Source organism: Pipistrellus hanaki, assembly GCF_964339955.1.
Source record: "Pipistrellus hanaki genome assembly, chromosome: X".
NCBI lineage: Eukaryota > Metazoa > Chordata > Mammalia > Chiroptera > Vespertilionidae > Pipistrellus > Pipistrellus hanaki.
This window is the reverse complement of record NC_140524.1, coordinates 70,342,955-70,361,387: the sequence shown is the minus strand read 5'-3', so window position 1 is coordinate 70,361,387 and position 18,433 is coordinate 70,342,955. Positions and strand designations below refer to the sequence as shown.

The 18,433-nt window shown below is 42.0% G+C and overlaps 1 protein-coding gene across 1 annotated transcript in view; it reads right to left on the bottom strand.

Moving 5' to 3' along the window:
- KIF4A (kinesin family member 4A) overlaps positions 1-18,433 on the bottom strand; it is a 143,095-nt gene that overhangs the window by 2,520 nt on the left and 122,142 nt on the right. Inside the window, exons 23-30 of the mRNA XM_084869809.1 lie at positions 16,826-16,955; positions 15,305-15,475; positions 13,602-13,709; positions 12,547-12,624; positions 12,095-12,193; positions 11,006-11,182; positions 1,911-2,027; positions 223-345 (exon numbers count right to left, since the gene is read on the bottom strand). Of these exons, the coding sequence (XP_084725935.1) occupies positions 223-345; positions 1,911-2,027; positions 11,006-11,182; positions 12,095-12,193; positions 12,547-12,624; positions 13,602-13,709; positions 15,305-15,475; positions 16,826-16,955 (1,003 nt within the window). The remainder of the gene's footprint in view (positions 1-222; positions 346-1,910; positions 2,028-11,005; positions 11,183-12,094; positions 12,194-12,546; positions 12,625-13,601; positions 13,710-15,304; positions 15,476-16,825; positions 16,956-18,433) is intronic.

Genomic DNA, 18,433 nt, shown 5'->3' with positions numbered 1-18,433 from the left:
GTGGGGGCAGAGGCTCAGCCCAACTTAGCCCCCAGGGAGGCCCAGGACACTTCCAATAGTATGAGGTGCTCCAGGAAGCAGGAAGAAACAGACTATGCTCCATTCCCAGTTCCCAACAAGCACTTTGGCACTTCCTCCCCTTCCCTCCACCACTGTCGGTCAGAGCTAAGGCAGAGACGGACCATAATACAGCTGGAAATGCCTACCTTTTAGCCTACCTACCTTGCTGCTTGGAGTGGCACAGACAGGGTTGAAGAAGCTTAATCCTGGGGTCACTTCTGTGGGATCCTCGAGTTGGAAGGAACCTTCGGAATCCTGGGTCCTCTCAATAGTTCCCAAGCTTTCCTGAGAATCAAGCAGACAGGCTATTAGAAATTCAGTTCCCAGGGCTATAGAATCACCGTTCCCCTTCAACCAGAGAGACTCCAGCTTGGAGGGCCTCATCAGTTTCTAAGCAAGTCTCAGGGAGACCCTGCTTGGGGGTCATAGTGCTTGACGGCAGCTTCTGAAGGCAAAGGACTAGGTAGGATCGTGACACAGGACGCATCACGAGGCGAGGTTTAAACAAGACAAGCCTTGGTGATCTCTTTAACTTTCCCTTTTTTCAATCTGCAATATTCTTTTTAGTACCTATACAGGGTGTCTGTATTATATTTTTCAGAGAAGGAAGTTACTTAAGCAGTGAGATGACTCTGGGGTAGAGCTTAGATTAGAATTATAACCTGCTGTTATGAAAAAAGAACTGGATTAAGGTCTAATCTTTTATTGGGGTGACACTGGTCAATAAGATTATATAGGTTTCAAGTGTAAATTTCTATGGTACATGATCTGGATATTGCACTGTGTGCCCACCACCCAAAGTCCAACCTCCTTCTGTCACCATATATTTGACCCCCTTCACCCTTTACTACTCTCACCTCCTTCACTCGGGTAACCAACATGTTGATTGTTTCTATGAGTTTTTGTTTGCCTTCCTTGTCTATTTGTTGCTTTCAATTCTATATCCCCCATATGAGTGAAATCATATAGTTCTTGATTTTTTCTGCCTGACTTATTTTACCTAGCCACAGGAATAGACTCCCAAGGTCCCCGAGACAACTACAATTGTTAGCCTTACCTCTAGCCTGCCGTTTTAATCCTCTAATGACTGCCTACCTTAGAAGTATTTTAAATAGAAAACCCAGGGCAAAACTGCTCACATGTAGATGTTCAAGAAATACATGATGAATGATCATTAGACTAAGCTTGCTAAAATTATTCTTTATCACATAGAGAGCTGTAGGAACGAGCTTTTGCCATGGACACAGGTAGGCATAAGGCAAGTATGTGGGCTTCACCTGCTTGGTGCTGCCTTTCTCAGCACACATTTTGTTTCCCTGAGATTTCTATTCCTGGAAGCAATTTAAGGAGGACAGCTACAATTAGCTTGGCTCACAACAGTGACCATCAGAAAGACCAAGTTCCTGTGAATCTTTTCGTAGAGAATAGCTGGTTCCCATGGAGAGGGGCTAGGTAACTAATGTCTCAAGATGTCAGAAGGATTAACTTTCTTCCTGGAAGCTGCCACTTTAGCATGTGGCCCTTACAGTTCCAGCTAAGCCTCTGGATTAGCTTGATCATGCATGACTATATGCCCGTAAATGCCTGTTTTCTTGTTCCTGCCTCAGAAACTATAGAAACGTTATAGCCAAGGTGGGGAATGGGGAACTCATACCTGGGAATCTTCTGGGAAGGGCAGTGGTTTCTGAAGGGGATGTGTGGACAGGCTAGCAGTGAGGAAGTAGGATTAAGCGAACTGTGTCTTTTTCTGATTGCAGAGAAAAGTAAGAGTTGTGCAGGAGATTCCAGATTTCACGAAGAAAAGGGCGGAAACTAGTGGAGAAAATGAGGGGCAATGGCACTGATCTTACCTTGTCTTGCTGACGGTTCCTACACTTTGTGGGGTCACAGCTACAGTCCACGCCACAGTTCAACTTCTGTCTCCTGCACCCACACTGCTTATTCCCACACCAGCCCTTGCAGGAACACTGCAAAACAGGTTTGTAGAAAGACTCATTACTGCCTGGCCGGTGTGCCTCAGGGGTTGAGCATGAACCAGAAGGTCACAGTTCTATTCCCAGTCAGGGCACATGCCTGGGTTACAGGCTCAATCCCCCATGAGGGGCATGCTGGAGGTAGCCAATCAATGATTCTCTCTCATCACTGATGTTTCTCTCCCTCCCCAATCCTCTCTGAATTGTTTAACCACACTTTTCACAGGGTAGGATGACTAGTTTAAAAGGCCTTCCCTTCATTTGCAAGCCTTTCCAAAAAGATGGAAAGTATCATCAACTTTACCAAGCTTCTATCTCCTCAGTCCTCTCTTGTTAATCCTCACTCGAGGATATTTTTTCCATTGATTTTTATTTTATTTTATTTTATTTTTTTTTAGAGAGTGGAAGTGAGAAAAGGGGAGAGAGGGGCAGGGAGAGAGGGAGAAGAGGAAGAGATCAACGTGAGACACACTGACTGATTTCCTCTCACACATGCCCTGACCAGGGCTGGGGATCGAACCTGCAGCACAGATACATGCCCTTGGCCAGGAATCAAACCCAAGAGCCTTCAGTGCACAGGCTGGCACTGTAACCACTGAGCAATACCAGCCAGGGCTCCTCAGTCCTCTCTTTAGTGAAACAATGATTAATGTGAACCACCAGAGGTTTACTAAAAACAAGTCAAGCCAGGCAAATCCATTTATTTGGGGATAGGATACTTGAAAGACAGATCAGGGGGCTATCATAACAATGAAGGGCAACTGAAAGAGACTCTCATGATCATATAGGGGCAAAGTGAAGAACTGTGAGCTAGATGGTAGTGGAGTTAGGTACAGTATATTTAAGGACTGAGCACAGTTGTTTGACATCTTTTGATCTACCTAACTGTACTTCATTCAGCTCACTTTCTACAGTTTGTTCAGTGTCAGCCTGAGCTTTATCCTCAGCAGTTTAATGAATCATTGATGAATGAAATAAATCACTTACATTTGTATAGCACTTTACAGTTTTTAGAATACTTTCATATAATATGCAAATACAAAAACCTCATAACTGGTCTACAAGGTAGGCATTTTAATCTGCTGTAACAACACAAAACTGGAAGGATTATTAATATGTAAGATAACAGAATCACAATTCAAAAATATTTGGACAGGCTGAAAATATTGGCCAAAAGTTAGTTATAACAGGGATCAATTTCAGTTTGACATTTAGGTTCCTCCCAAATCAGCCATCCTATATAATAAAAGTCTAATATGCAAACTGACGGAATGGTGGAACTACCGGTTGCTATGAGGCACACTACCAGGTGGCAGACACTCAATGCAGGAGCTGCCCCCTGGTGGTCACTGGGCTCCCACAGGGGGAGCGCTGCTCTGTGAGAAGCTGGGCTCATGGTTGGCAAGAGCAGTGGTGGCGGGAGCCTCTCCTGCTTCCACGGCAGCCAGCGCTAAGGATGTCTGACTGATGGCTTAGGCCCGTGGGGGGATCCCCCAAGGGCTCCCAGACTGTGAGAGGGTGCAGGTTGGGCTGAGGGAATGCACAAATTTCATGCATCATGCCTATAGTTAAAAAATATGGGAGGAAGAGCTGGCTTAAAAGTAGTTGTGTACAATGGCTGTCAAAAAGCAATATAGTCAGACAGAAGTTTGGAATTCAGAAATCACAGGGTGCAACTGCTCCCAGACACCGTTTGAAGTAATCTATCCCATAAAAATAGAGATGGGTGACCAGTGTTATAAGAAGTGATCTTAGGCCCTAACCAGTGTGGCTCAGACTGAGTGGAGGCAGCTATTCTATGTTTTCTCTCATCGATGTTTCTAACTCCTATCCCTCTCCCTTCCTCTCTGTAAGAAATTAATAAAATATATTTTTTAAAAAGTGATGTTATAAGAGAAATGGTGGGAGAAAGTAGGATAGTTTGGCTTGAAACAAACAAGTGGCAGACCTCAAAGAATGATGGATGAGTCAGAAGAGACCTCGGTGACCATATAAAGTCTGATGTGATGTTTGAAGCACCTCTCTAATGTCCCTGGTCTAATGATTCCAAAACTCTATCCTGAGATGAAAATTGTTTCCCATAACGTTTGACCATAGGACACAATTCTGTCATCTGGAATGACATGGAATCAGTTTAACCCCCCTTTCACAGCTCAGTTGTTCAAACCCTGAGCATAATTTTCACTCCCAGTGCCCCTCTGTCCAAATCGTCTCAGAGCTAAATATATCTAGCTCCTTCAATGATTCACCATGACATTGTTTCCAAGAATCCTTGCCATCTTAACTATATATCAGTTTGTCCAAGTTCATCTTTGTGACACCCAGAAATGAGCATAACTTTCTATATGTGATCACTATGAAGTAGATTGAGACAGACACCTCCCAATATTCTTGTTAATGAGGCCTAAATTCACAGATTTCCCCCGCACCCTTGTCATGTCTTTGTGGATTCATATTGGGTCTACCGTTAAATTCAAGCCCTTATATTTCTTTCATTTGACAACCATCATCATTATTCTGTAGTTGTGAAGGTAAACTAAAGCAAAATAACATCTATTTTTTGATTATGAGAATAATATGTATCACTTTATAAAATTTGAAAATAGAAAACCATGATTTAAAAAATTTAATAGTTGTCTATAGTATTTCATTATGTGGAAATGTCGATTTATTAAACCAGACCCCTACAGTAGATATTAAGATGGCATTAAAAGAAATTGTTTGCTACTATAAATCATGTTACAGCAAACATCCTGATACATAAATATAACCCAAATGTTACCATGATTGACCAGGCCCTCCATGATGTGGCCCTTACTACCCCTCTGAATCTTCCCTTATTACTACTCTCTCCCACTTTTCAATACACTCTAGCCACACTGACCTTCTCAGCTGCTCCTTCATAAACCAAGTTCATCCTGCCCCAAGATCTTTGCGTTTGCTGTTTTCTTTTCCTAAAATGTTCTTCCCTGATTCCTTCCCTGACTTGCTCCTTCCCTTTGTTCAGCTCTTAGCTTAAATATCTCTTCCTCAGAGATACCTCTCCCAAGCCCTCTTCTGAAGTACACTTTTCCTATCCTATCTGTGACTTCCCTGTATTTTCTTCTTATCTATTATCATCTAAAATGATTTTGTTGCCAAAACCGGTTTGGCTCAGTGGATAGAGCGTTGGCCTGGGGACTGAAAGATCCCAGGTTTGATTCCGGTCAAGGGCATGTACCTTGGTTGTGGGCACATCCCCAGTGGGGGGTGTGCAAGAGGCAGCTGATCAATGATTCTCTCTCATCGATGTTTCTAACTCTCTATCCCTCTCTCTTCCACTCTGTAAAAAAATAAATAATATATATATATATTTTTAAAATAAAATGATTTTGTTTTTCTGGTTATTATGTCTCTCTTTCTCGACAAGAATGTCTTTCTTTAGTTTCATGAGGCCAAGGATCTTACCTGTCTCATATGTTGCATCCTCAGCACCTAGAAACAGTGCCTGATACTTAGATGCTCAAAAGATTTGTTGAGTAAATAAACCTTTTTTACACACCAATAACTATTTTTTTAGTATAAATTCTTACGTGTATAATTACTGGGCCAAAAGATAGAAACATTTTTAAAGCCTTTGATACATATTTTCAAGTTGCTTTACAGAAAGTTATACCAAATTTACATTCCTAATAGCAATAGGCAGGAATGCCCATCTTAGTCATACTTGTCCAACATTGGGCATTAAAATAAAATAAAAAAATCTTTGCATCTTTGAATAAAATAGGAAATAAGACAGAATTCTATGACATGTCCTAGACATATCTCATCAGGATGACACTGAATTCACTGCTATAGACTGGCTATGGTCCTCTGGCCATTTACAAATTCATCAAAAAGACTCTAGTAACCTACCCACATGTCTCTATTTTATGCAAAGGCTTACTAGTATGAGAGTATTATCTGAAAGGCTGTCATAAATAAGAACAATTAGACTTTTATATAGCCAAGACTTACTGGGATGATTTACAGGACAGCCTATTTTAGCTCAACAAGGAACAACTTTCTAACAGTTATGGAATACAATGAGCTTCCCTGTGAGATTCATCACTATCAGAAGTTTTCAAGCAAGCAGAGGCTAGAAATACATCTGGCAGTGTTGTTATAGAACAGTCATGACACATGTATTCACATGAATGCTATATGTACTAGCTACAACTTCATCTTATTCTTTTTTACACCAGGACAAGATCAGAATTTGAGAGGGAGCATGACCTTGTCACAGACATAACCTCAATTATATAGGTATGTGGTGTATGTGTACACATGCGTGTATCAGAACTGTTGGCAACCCACCCAGCATGTCCCAATACCACAGTTAAGAATCACTATAATCGAGGGACTTTTTATATAGAGTGGGAAGTAGAGCTGAAAGGAACCAGTGGGGTTCCTTTAAGCCAGTAGTTTTCAACCCTGATTGTACATATGAAATCTCTGGGAGAGTTTTCAGAAAGGCCAGGTTCCACCTCAACTAAATAAGAATATCAGGGGGTGGGGTCCCCAGCTCCCATGTTTAAAAGCTCCTTTGGGGATCCTAATGTACATCCAGGCTTGATAACCATTGCTTTAGAGTCTATAATTCTTCTAGCACTGATTTCAGCATTGTATTGTATCTCAGAATGAAATATCTGATAAAATTTTAAAAAAATATATTTTATTGATTTTTTACTGAGAGGAAGGGAGAGGGATAGAAACATCGATGAGAGAGAAACATCGATCAGCTGCCTCCTGCATACCTCCTACTGGGGATGTGCCTGCAACCAAGGCACATACCCTTGACTGGAATTGAATCTTGGACCCTTCAGTCTACAGACTGATGCTCTTTCCACTGAGCCAAACCAGTCAGGGCTGATAAAAATTTAACATAAAGAACATTAGGCTAGGAATTAGGAAACTTGGGCTCTCATCCTATCCTATATAATAAAAGCCTAATATGCAAAGTTACCCCTCCGGCGGTCATTTGACTGGGAGTTCGGCCGCTTGCTATAATGTGTGCTGACCACCAGGGATCGGTGCGGAACATGGCGGGCATCAGTGACTCTGCGCTGGCAGCAGGGTGGCAGTGGAGGTGCTGCCAGCACTAATGGGCCCCAACAAAAGTGGGATTGTGGTGAGATGGTGGGGTAGGTGAGTGGGTGGTGCCAGGCCAAGCAGGTGCAAGCAGGGGCCCAATTGCCTTGCCGGGTTATCATGCATAAGGCTACAGGCAGCAACAGGGGGAGGGGGTGGGAGAACGGTTCCAACCTATTGCCCGCCCTGCAGACAACAACCAGAAGTGGCAGTGGGGGGCCCTGGCCCTGATTGATTACCCTGCAGGCAGGATGGTAGAGCAGGTGAGGGGGCGAAATCAGCCCAAGGCAGGCTGCGAGGTGGGGCTGTGTGGCTGGAAGCATGAGCTGGAGCCTGATCTCTATAGGCCACTCCAAGGGATCCCACCGTGCACGAATTCGTGCACTGGGCCTCTAGTATTTAATACATGGCATGACTTTGGATAAGTCACTTCATCCAACTTCATCTCCATCCTTTCACTGCTAAGATGGAGACAAAAATACCTGCTTCCTAATTTCTGCTAAAATATTAGTAAAATGCTTACTATGCTGTAATAACAATACCTGTATGATATTTTGTCACAAGGTGCTTTTGCATACATTCCTTCTTTTAACTTTTCAGATTACCATACAACACCATATGAAGGTAAAATTATTAAAACCCATTTATTAAAAACAATAACAACTTTGTTATTCTGACTCAGGATATTAGTGCTGGAAAGAAACTTTATATCTCTCTTCTAATATAATCCCTTCATTACATAGATGAAGAATCTGAAGCGTAGGGAGATTGACTTGCTTAAGGTCATCTAACTCACCAGTGGCAAACTCAAGACTAGAATCCATGTCTAGCTGGCTTCTAAGCTATTACTTTTTAAAACTATAGCACATGGCCTATCCCTCAGCATGTCCTTAGTACACACAGGAAACATGGCTGAGTGAGGAAGCCAACATTTTCAGCAGTAGCTTTGGACAAATCATCACTTTGGTGTCTTTCTTTCAGTAAACTAGTGGTAATACCAGTCTGCTTCAGTTGGGTTGGAACAATAATAATCAGGATGGCCTTCATGCAAAGCCTCAAGGTCTATAATGTCTGTCTATGAGCATTCTGATCAAAGAGCAGTCATAGCATCCATGTATTATACTTTGAGGTCACACAAAGGGAGAAACGAGATGGTATGTCAACTTGCTCCCCTTAAAGCCCAGTTATAGTCTCTTCTTGAGTTTTAAAATTAAGGAGAAAGCCTAGGAAATAATCATCTCACTGTTTTAGGCATAGGATATGCCATTGATAGCAATACTATTTACTTGAAATATTTGTTACATATTTCTTTTTAGGCTTAGAGCAACAGTGCTATATAACATATAGTAAGTCTTCTTTCAGGAAAGTATACCTGTATTTGCTTTTCATTTGGAAACTTCCTCACCAGTTTTAGGCCTTCTTCCATGTATTTCTGAGTATTTTTCAACTCTGCTTCCTGTTATTTAGCTGACCTTTTCATCTGTACTCAGTTCATGTGCTCCACTTCATACACAGTAGAGTCCATGTTTGTTAAGTAAATAAAAGTCAGATATTTTTCTGTCCCATTTCCTCTGTGTCTCAACTCTCTGTCCCTCTACTTCTACTACCAAATGTTTGCAATATGCTATTCATTGGTCCAGAAATTTCCTAGTTACCTCCAACATATATTTCCCTTTCTATCTTGTAATGCAGCAATAGTCATCTCTTCCCTGGTGTCTTCCTAAATTCTATCTGCTTGGTTTGGCTTTATAGTCACCCTTAAAAGCCCCTCAGTGCATGTCTCTGAGATGAGATGCTGAGGTTCTATGTTGCGCTTCTATTTATTTGCCTTGTTTTCCTATCCTACCTAATAAAAGAGTAATATGCAAATTAATCACCACTCCACTATACCCACAAGCCATGCCCACCAGCCACACCCACCATCCAATCAGAGCGAGCATGCAAATAAACCCAACCAAGATGGCTATAGCCACAGAGAGCAGGAGGGAGGCTTGGGTTTCCCAGGCAATGGAAGAAGCAAAGCTTTCCGCCCTCAGTTGCTGGCCTAGGTCTCCACTCAAGGCTACAAAGTTTCAATTATAGAAGGTAAACAAATCCAAACTGAAATGGCTGCCGGCCCCAGAGCGAGGAGGAGGCTTGGCTCCATTCCAGGCCACAAAGTTTCAATTGTAGAAGGTAAATAAATTCCAGATATCAGGGCCTCTGCTTGGGTCACTGGGGGGGGGGGGGGGTGGCGTGGCCGGCCTGCAAACCACCACAGGCCCCTCGCTCAGGCCAGCTGCCCCACATCCCAAGGAAACCCCCATCCTGATCCAGGACACCTTTCAGGGCAAACCAGCTGGCTCCCACCCATGCACCAGGCCTCTATCCTATCTAATAAAAGAGTAATATGCAGATTGACCATCACTCCAACACACATGTGGTCAAAGATCCTGTCCCCATGTGGACACAAGATGGCCACCACAAGATGGCCAGTAGGGGAGGGCAGTTGGGAGGGACCAAGCTTGCAAGGGAGGGCAGTTAGGGGTGACCAGGCTGGCAGAGGAGGGAAGTTGGGGGCAAATAGGTTGGCAAGGGAACAGTTAGACATCAATCAGGCTGGCATGGGAGTGGTTAGGGGGTGATCAGGCTGGCAGGCAGAAGTGGTTAGGGGCAATCAGGAAGGTAGGCAGGTGAGCATTTGGGAGCCAGCAGTCCTGGATTGTGAGAGGGATGTCCACCAGGATCGGGCCTAAATGGGCAGTTGGACATCCCCCAAGGGGTCCGATTGGAGAGGGTGCAGGCTGGGCTGAGGGACATCTCCCCCGCTTCCCCGCCCCCATGCACGAATTTCATGTACCAGGTCTCTAGTTAGATTATAAGCTCTCTGAGGCTAAGGACAAGCTGTTAGGCCCAATATGTTGCATTTTTGACTATTTTCAAATGACCAAATGCCAGCATGATTATCTATTCCTCATGACTTGCTTCCTCTGATGTTGTGGCTTTAGAAGGCTCAGTTCCCTGTGTGGTTCACGATGAGCTAATGAAATCAAGTAACCTTCCAGGAAGCCAGCTAGGGTAGTTTGTGAACTGCTCTTAGGCAGAATGTGACTGCAGGGCACAGTTGTGGTAGCAGTGAACTGTAGTGCCCAGGAAGTTAATGTTTTAACATAAATCATCTACATTTGATAATTATGTAAGCCTGTCATCATGTAAACAAATAAAACATTCCTCAAAGTCAGACTGTTCCTAACTGGCCTTAACTATTGTGTTTGATCTGAACTCTTAGCCTTTTCTGTAATTCTCAATGTCCCTTACCCTAGTGAGCAAAATCACTCTATTAGGCACTCAGTTTCTGGTCTATAATTTTTACTGATATGACCATGATGTGATAGCAACAAACTGGACTTGGAGACAGAATATTCTATTTCAAGTCCTGACTATCACTTGTATAACCTTAGGCAAGGTCATTTCCTTCCTGTGGGCTGCAGATTCATCTGTAAAATAAATAATAAGTATTTCACTGAATTTTTGTGTGACAATTGAAAAGAAATAGCATATATGAAGATGCTTTATAAACTGTAAAGTGCTATAAAAATGAGAAGGATTATGATCACATTGGGACCAACCTGAAGAAATGGTATAGAACACTACGACCCTTCAGACTGGTAAGAGTCCACAGACATGAAAAGAACCACCTGCACACTCAGGCAGCTCCTTCTGCTGGCCCCAGGTTCCATACAGAGCTGGCCTGAGGAGCACCCCTCAGCAGATCCAATGCCTCTAATGGGATCCAAGGGCTCAGGTGCAGGGTATGGGGCCGGTACACTCCCACTGGCAGTGAAGACAGACTAGAACCCTTGACACAGATGAGAGCTGCCTACCACTTGGACGTTCCTCTTGGGTATCTTAAGTAATTTTGTTGGCTTCCATTCCTCATCATCCCCATCGTCAATATCACCATCTTCAGGCTCATTCACAGAATGCTCTGAATAATATTTTAGATCATCGATGTCCATGCTTTGCTCCAGGAACTTTTCTTTAAAATGGGAAGGTCTTGGCTAAGAACAAAGGTTTGGAATGGTTATTAATAAAAAAAACAACACATGTGGATCATATCTTCACAGTAGCTGTTGCCAGCTATCTTCTCAGAGCAGAGATTTCAGACTCCCTCAAATATACTCCACTTGGCTTACTAATCAGAAAAAATTCTGCTTCTGCCTTTGGCCTTGCAGAGTGTTTGAAGAGACAGAAACTGCAGGGAGAGGTTGAGTAATCTGAGGAGGGAGGGACTCATGATCTGATAAGTATCTAGGGATGGACAGCTGAGTTCTGCTCTTTTACTTTGCTCCTCCTCTTCAGCCATGTTACATGTCTGTACATGGCCAAGAGTCCATCTTCCAGGGAAGGAGAAGGCCTATTTCCCTCAAGAATGTCCTAGAGCAGTGGTTCTCAACCTTTCTAATGCTGCGACCCTTTAATACAGTTCCTCATGTTGTGGTGACCCCCAACCATAAGATTATTTTCGTTGCTACTTCATAACTGTAATTTTGCTACTGTTAATGAATCGTAATGTAAATATCTGTGTTTTCCGATGGTCTTAGGCTCTACAGCAGCGGTTTTCAAACTGTGGGTCGCGAGCCACAGGTTGAGAACCGCTAGCAGGGTCACCTAAGACAGAAAACACAGATATTTTCATTACAATTCGTAACAGTAGCAAAATTACAGTTATGAAGTAGCAACGAAAATAATTTTATGGTTGGGGGTCACCACAACATGAGAAACTATATTAAAGGGTCGAGGCATTAAAAAGGTTGAGAACCACTGCCCTAGAGTTTTATCTGGGAGTCCAGAGAAAATCATGATGCTGGAATTTGGATATTTAACCTCTCAACCTCTTCTAAGAAGCGATTTTAGTGTACTCACTCCAAACCTTGGCCATGGGAAGGCATCATAGGCACTGAGCAGTTTACCTTAGGTGGGATATATTCGAAAGAAGAGTCTGGAGATAGAAGGGTATCCTTAGGAAGATGAGGTTTCTGTTTGCTGGCTACTTGGAGGAGAGTCAGTTTCTATTTGAAAAGAAGAGACAACGTGTATATTGCAGGGCAGCTTCTGAGAGTGTTCATGGCTCAAACATAAAGATTTCTAAGCTAGCTCAATTTGATAGCATATTAAAGTGAGGCAGGATAGTAAAGTAGTTGAAGGACTCCCACTTTACAAGATCAGGATTCAATTCAGAAAAGAGCAAATTAAAAAATGTGTTTATATAATTTGAAATGCACATAACTATATCACATGGAAACTCGATGTTGACCTCATAAAATACAGCTAAGCCATCATATTCAGGCTTACTCCCAAGGGATGGCCTCAGTTGCAACAGGGTCTCCCCGGGGCTTGTTCAGTGGGTGGGAGGCTGTGTTACCTGTTTTATGATTTCATTCTCTCGGAGAAGCTGCTTATTTTGCATATACACTTCTTGCATCTTCTCAAGTTCTTCTTCCTATTTCCAGAGAGTACAGAGATCGGTGGGATTATTTTGGGTACTACATGTGGGGTACCAAACAACTCACAGAGATGAAAATATACTGCTGCCAAGTTTCTGGCAGCAGATGGTTTTTGTACAGCAGGCTCTGGCACCCAGAAAAATGCCTGATTGTCACCAGTTCCTAGGTGTCCTGAATGCCACTCTATTCCAACATCCCAAGCAGCCCTGAAAGCCATCACAGAAACCATGGACTCTGCCCTACATGCCTTCTTATTCTTTTCCATTCTCCAGTCTCTCACCCCTCATTCACATCAGGAAGCTGATTAAGAAACCTATGCAGACAGCTCTGTTTCTCTGAAGTCAGATGCTTTTAATCATCCTTCTCAACATAGACTAGGCAGTTTATTTGCTACTCTAATAAGCCTGATTAAACTTCCTGGCATTTAAGACAGCCAGATTCATGCATACGACCTTAACTACAGTTTGGTTATATCTTTGATGGGAGGTACCAAGGAAACCCTAGAGGCAGGAAGAAGATTCTAAGTTGGATAAAACAGTGCTCTGACATGCTAGTAAGGGTGTGGTGTTCCCAGCCTCTGGAAGAAATTTAGACTCTAGGCATTTTATAAATATGTCAAGTCTCAGGTCAGAAGAACAGGCTCAGGAAGAGACAGCTGAATGTCCCTAGGATTCTACTGGGTGTTTTACTTTTCTCAACTATTTAGAGCTCATGTTGAGGCAAAAAATCAGGAGGCCTAAGAGTCTGGTATTGAGGATGCACCACCATTTCTGTACCCAAAAGGAGGTTATTCTATGTGTGGCTACATTCTAAATACCTTAAATTGATCAACTAGGGCCAAAAAGCAATAGAGGCTGCAATTATCAACCCTGTTTAGCACCTCATTGCTTTCTGCTGTAAGTACAATGGTCTAAATCAGATAATTCTGTCAGGACCTCAGAACCCATGTCTGAAAACCTTTGCCTCATTATACCTGACACTTCAGTGTGTTCCGCAGCTGTTGTTTCTTTTCATTGACTGACACTTCTGGCTGCTTCTCTGCCATCTGGCTTTGCTGCAACTGGTTGAGAAGGTACAGCACCTAGAGAAAGATACAACCCAACGGGACCAAAGGAATAAGACAAAAAAAGGACATCGGGCTCAGTCCAAACAGTGATCAGATTGACTCCTCTGTGATTTAGCAGTGAACTGTTCGTTCTCTCTCTCTTTCTCTCTTTCTCTCTCTCTCTCTCTCTCTCTCTCTCTCTCTCTCTCTCTCTCTCTCTCTCTCTGTCTCTCTCTGTCTCTCTCTCTCTACCTTAAATCCTCACCTGAGGATATGTTTTTATTGCTTTTTTAGAGAGAGAGGAAGGGATGGGGGAGAAACATCATGTGATCAGTTGCCGCCCAGATGTGCCCCAACTGGGGATGGATCTCAAAACCTAGTTATGTGCCATGACCGGGAATCAAAACCACAACCAACTGAACCATCTGGACGGGGCTAAATGTTCTCTTTTGCTCTCATGGCTTGAAGTAATAAGGAGCAAGCACAACCGCATTGTTTACCAGTTATGTTAATCTTAATACCAAAATAGAGGCTAAGATCTCTTGTCACTAGTATGTGTAAACTTAGACAAGTCATTCATTGCTCTTTGTTTCAGGTTTCTTATCTGAAAATTTTGGGAAAGACTACATGGTCGTTTTTATTGCTCAGAAAACTTTTTATAAAAGCAGCTTTCTAGCTTTTAAGGCTGTTTCCAGTGTTAGATTTGTAAACCCAGAGTTGTTTGGTGAATGAAAATCTGAAAGCGCTCCTCTCCCGGAGCTTGTATATTTAAGGAGCAAATGACTGGGATCCTAGGTTAACCAGGATTTGGTACCTGGAGACTTCAGGAGAGTAGCTGGAGAACATTTCTTATTTTGTGAATAACCTTAACTGCTTTAAATTTTGCTTCAATTTTGTTTCCTATAAATGTGTAGCCCAAACTTCATTTGTTCCAGCATTGGGGTGTTCTCTTGATCATCTGAGTATCCCAAATATCCAATTCTATTTAAAAAATATATATATATTTTATTGATTTTTTACAGAGAGGAAGGGAGAGAGATAGAGAGCTAGAAATGTCGATGAGAGAGAAACATCGACCGGTTTGCCTCTTGCACACCCCCTACCGGGGATGTGCCCGCGATCAGTATATGCCCTTGACCGGAATCGAACCCGGGACCTTTCAGTCCACAGACTGACGCTCTACCACTGAGCCAAACTGGTTTCGGTGCAATTCTATTTTTTAGAGGCAAACCTTGAGTAAAGCCTGATCCCTTTGGAGTAGCTTATAAGGCCTCTATGACTTTGAATCTGCTTAGGTGTGTAATACAGGCTATTCAGATGCCTGCTCTTCCACTTACTGTGTGGCCTTGAGCATGTTAACTGTTGGAACATAAGACCTGGGCGAGGTACCCCGGGGGGTGGGGGGGAAGGGCACACAGGAGCTCAGGGACAGGGGCACCAGGAAAACCTGCCTCAGAGTTGTTGAACTCGGATGGATCATGAATAGACCCCTCCCTGGGCTGCCCAAAATAGCTGCTCCAGTTACATGGTCTTTTGAAGGAAACATCATATCCCCCGCTATTTTTTAAAACTAACAACAAAAAGCAATGATGGTTTATTCCTCAGTATCGCTTCTTGGCTCGCTAGTTTACCTTCTCTTGATGCTGTTGCTCCATTCTGAATAGCTCTGCCTGTAACTCTGTCTCTTTTTCAGCAATATTATTTCGTTCCTCAAACAGCATCTTCTGCATGTCAGCACAGCTGGCCTTGTTCTGTTTCAGATTGCTTTCAAGTTTGCTAACCTGTATCTTGGAGGAGACCAGCTGGAAGAGATAAAAGAAGAATATTTTCTTTGGAGAATGGCTACCTTTCCCTATTCATTAGGCAGACAAATGTCTGTTTTCTTGAATGGGCTAAGAAAAGTTCCATGTCCAAGTCCATTCTTATGTTTTCATGACATATGGATTCTACAATACCATAGAATAGTAACAACACTACTCAGGTCAAGAGCCGATATTTCTGTTGAGGTAGATAACTTAAAGCTAGAAGCCATCACTAAGGTCATTCAATCTCTTGCTCTGCCTCAAGGCAAGAATAAACCCAACATGAACAGTAGCTGACAACATCATATTCTGATATGTAAGAAGTTCTTCCTTGATTTTAAAGAGAAAATCATAAGACACACCCTTATGGCCAATTATGTCCCATTTCAGAATGTCTGTGTTCACATGCTGAAACCCGTAGACATGTTAGCTGAGACTGCAGATCTGGCTCTTCAGGTTAGATTGGTATCTTATGCTGGCCTAGTTATATATTCTCTATTAGCCCGGATGGCGAACATCATAAACACCAGTGCTCATAAGACCAATGAGGATTTCTTTAGTAAGATAAATCTGCTAACTGAACACAAAATGTAGAAAGGATAGCATTGTTCACACTTGCAGAATTGGAGGAGTTTGTAAAGCTTGTCTCAAGAGAAAATGCTTTAATCACCAGAGGTGACCAACTTTAATTCCTCATGACAATGTAAGATGATAGACTATTTTAAGGTCAGTGAAGATGCATTTTCTTTAAGATAAATCTTTGTGTGCCAATTATTAATTTGTCTGTCCTAAATTGTATCTTAAACTTTTTTAAATTGTTAATCCTCACCCAAAAATATTTTTCCATTGATCATCTTTAAAGAGAGTGGGGGAGGGAAAGACAGAGAGAAACATCGATGTGAGAGAAACATATCAATTGGTTGCTGACCGCACTGTGCCCTGACCAGGGCCTGGGCCGGTGAGGAGCCTGCAACCAAGGTATATGTCCTTAAAGAGAATCAAACCCGGGAACCTTTGGTACATAGGCTGACACTCTATCCACTGAGTCAAAGTGGCTAGGGCTTAAACTTTCTGAATATGGGTGTTTTAAAAAGTACTCCAGTGTAATAATTTATGTTTAGGTAGTGGCCTACTATGGCATTCTGATCTTTTCCTAATAATAAGAGAAAACATTTATTAAGCACTTGCTCACATCAACTTTTACCCATAAAACTATTTCTCTAATGTTAGTGTCATTGTGGTTTTTACCAGGAAAAGTGGCAATGACACAATGACAGTATTCCAGGCTAACATCTTATTTCAATCTCCCAAGCCAGATCCCTAATTGCTGGTAGGAAGAGTAATATTTACCTCTCCAATTAAATATTTCATGGCACACTTGGCTTCCAAAATGGTAGCAATATTCTCCCAGCGATGTTTTGGCCTGTCTTCACTTTCTGCATCCAGTAGCTTCTGCTGCAGGTCAGCAATCTGAGCACTCCTGCAAGGAAAGAAACAGTGAGCCTTATTACCAGTAGTTTCAACAAACAGGACAGGGGAAAAGTTCTGAGGAGAAACGAGAAACTTCAAATAGTTTTACAGAAGGAGGTATCAGTTAAATATTATTTATATAATGATTTAGTTATCTGGTTAGGATGTGTGCTCAAATGTGAGTTCTTACATTAGCTCAAATCCTGTTACAAAGAGACTCCAAAGACCATCTAAATGGTTTCATTTTTATTAAATACTGGTTTAACTAAATGGATCATAAATGGTCTTGGAAATATTTATTTTAGTAAGGCTTATTAGTAGTGCATCGACTGTAATGTGACTTGTCTCAAGGCCACATAAGCTCAGATTATGATATGGTGGTTCACCTATACAAGGACAAGATTCAGGTTGGAGACTAGAAAGGAAAAAACCCTCAAAATAACAAACACATGGATGCTTTTTGCTGGAATTGAATACCAAATTGATACCTATGGTGTTGTGAGAGGTTATCTTGAAGTGCCTGCCACAAGACTGAGAAGTTTCTGAGAAGACAAGATACATTGATTCTGGTTATAGCTTCCAGATACTTTCTGATTGAGTATGGTCAGAGACCAACGCAGACACAATATTTTAGTTTCATTAATAGCTTCCTTCTTAAATTTGCTATGTGGCCAGTGAGAGGGAGCACACCAACACGTGCACAGCATGCAGTGCTATGTAAGATACTATAAAGAAGATGGGACCCTAACCAGTTTAGCTCAGTATATAGAGCACTGGCTCACAGACTGAAGGTTCCAGGTTAGATTCTGGTCAAGGGCATATACTTGGCTGCAGGCTTGATCCCCAGTAGGGGGCAGCTGATCAATGTTTCTTTCTCATCAATATTTCTCTCTATCCTTCTCCCTTCCTCTCTGTAAAATTAATCACACACACACACACACACACACACACACACAAACACACACATATCTATGAAGATGGGTACCAAAATAATGGGTACCAAGATAACCTAACATGGCAGTTCTCAAATTTAGGTCTCAGGACTTGTTTACACTCTTAAAAAACATTGAGGGACACGACCACAAAACATTTTCCCGATAGGTTTTCTTTCTGCTATGTTGGTAGAGTTCAGCCTATTGGAAATGTTAAAAAGAAAAAAAAGCACTGAGGACTTAAGAAATTCCATTCATATACACTTTATACCTACAGCATTAGAAAGTAAAACTGAGAGATATTAAATATTTATTAATTCATTTAAAAATAAAAAAAACCCTCAATAACATTTTATGAAAAACTACATCTTTTTAAAACAAAAAATAATTTAGTGAGAATACTGGGATTATTTTTCACTTTTACAAAGCTCTATAATATCTGGCTTAGTATAAGACACCTAGATTCACACATCACCCTCTGCATTCAGTCTTCGTTGAAATAAATGAAGATAATCTGGCCTTACATGGATATGTAGGCAGACAAGGGAGGAGCCTT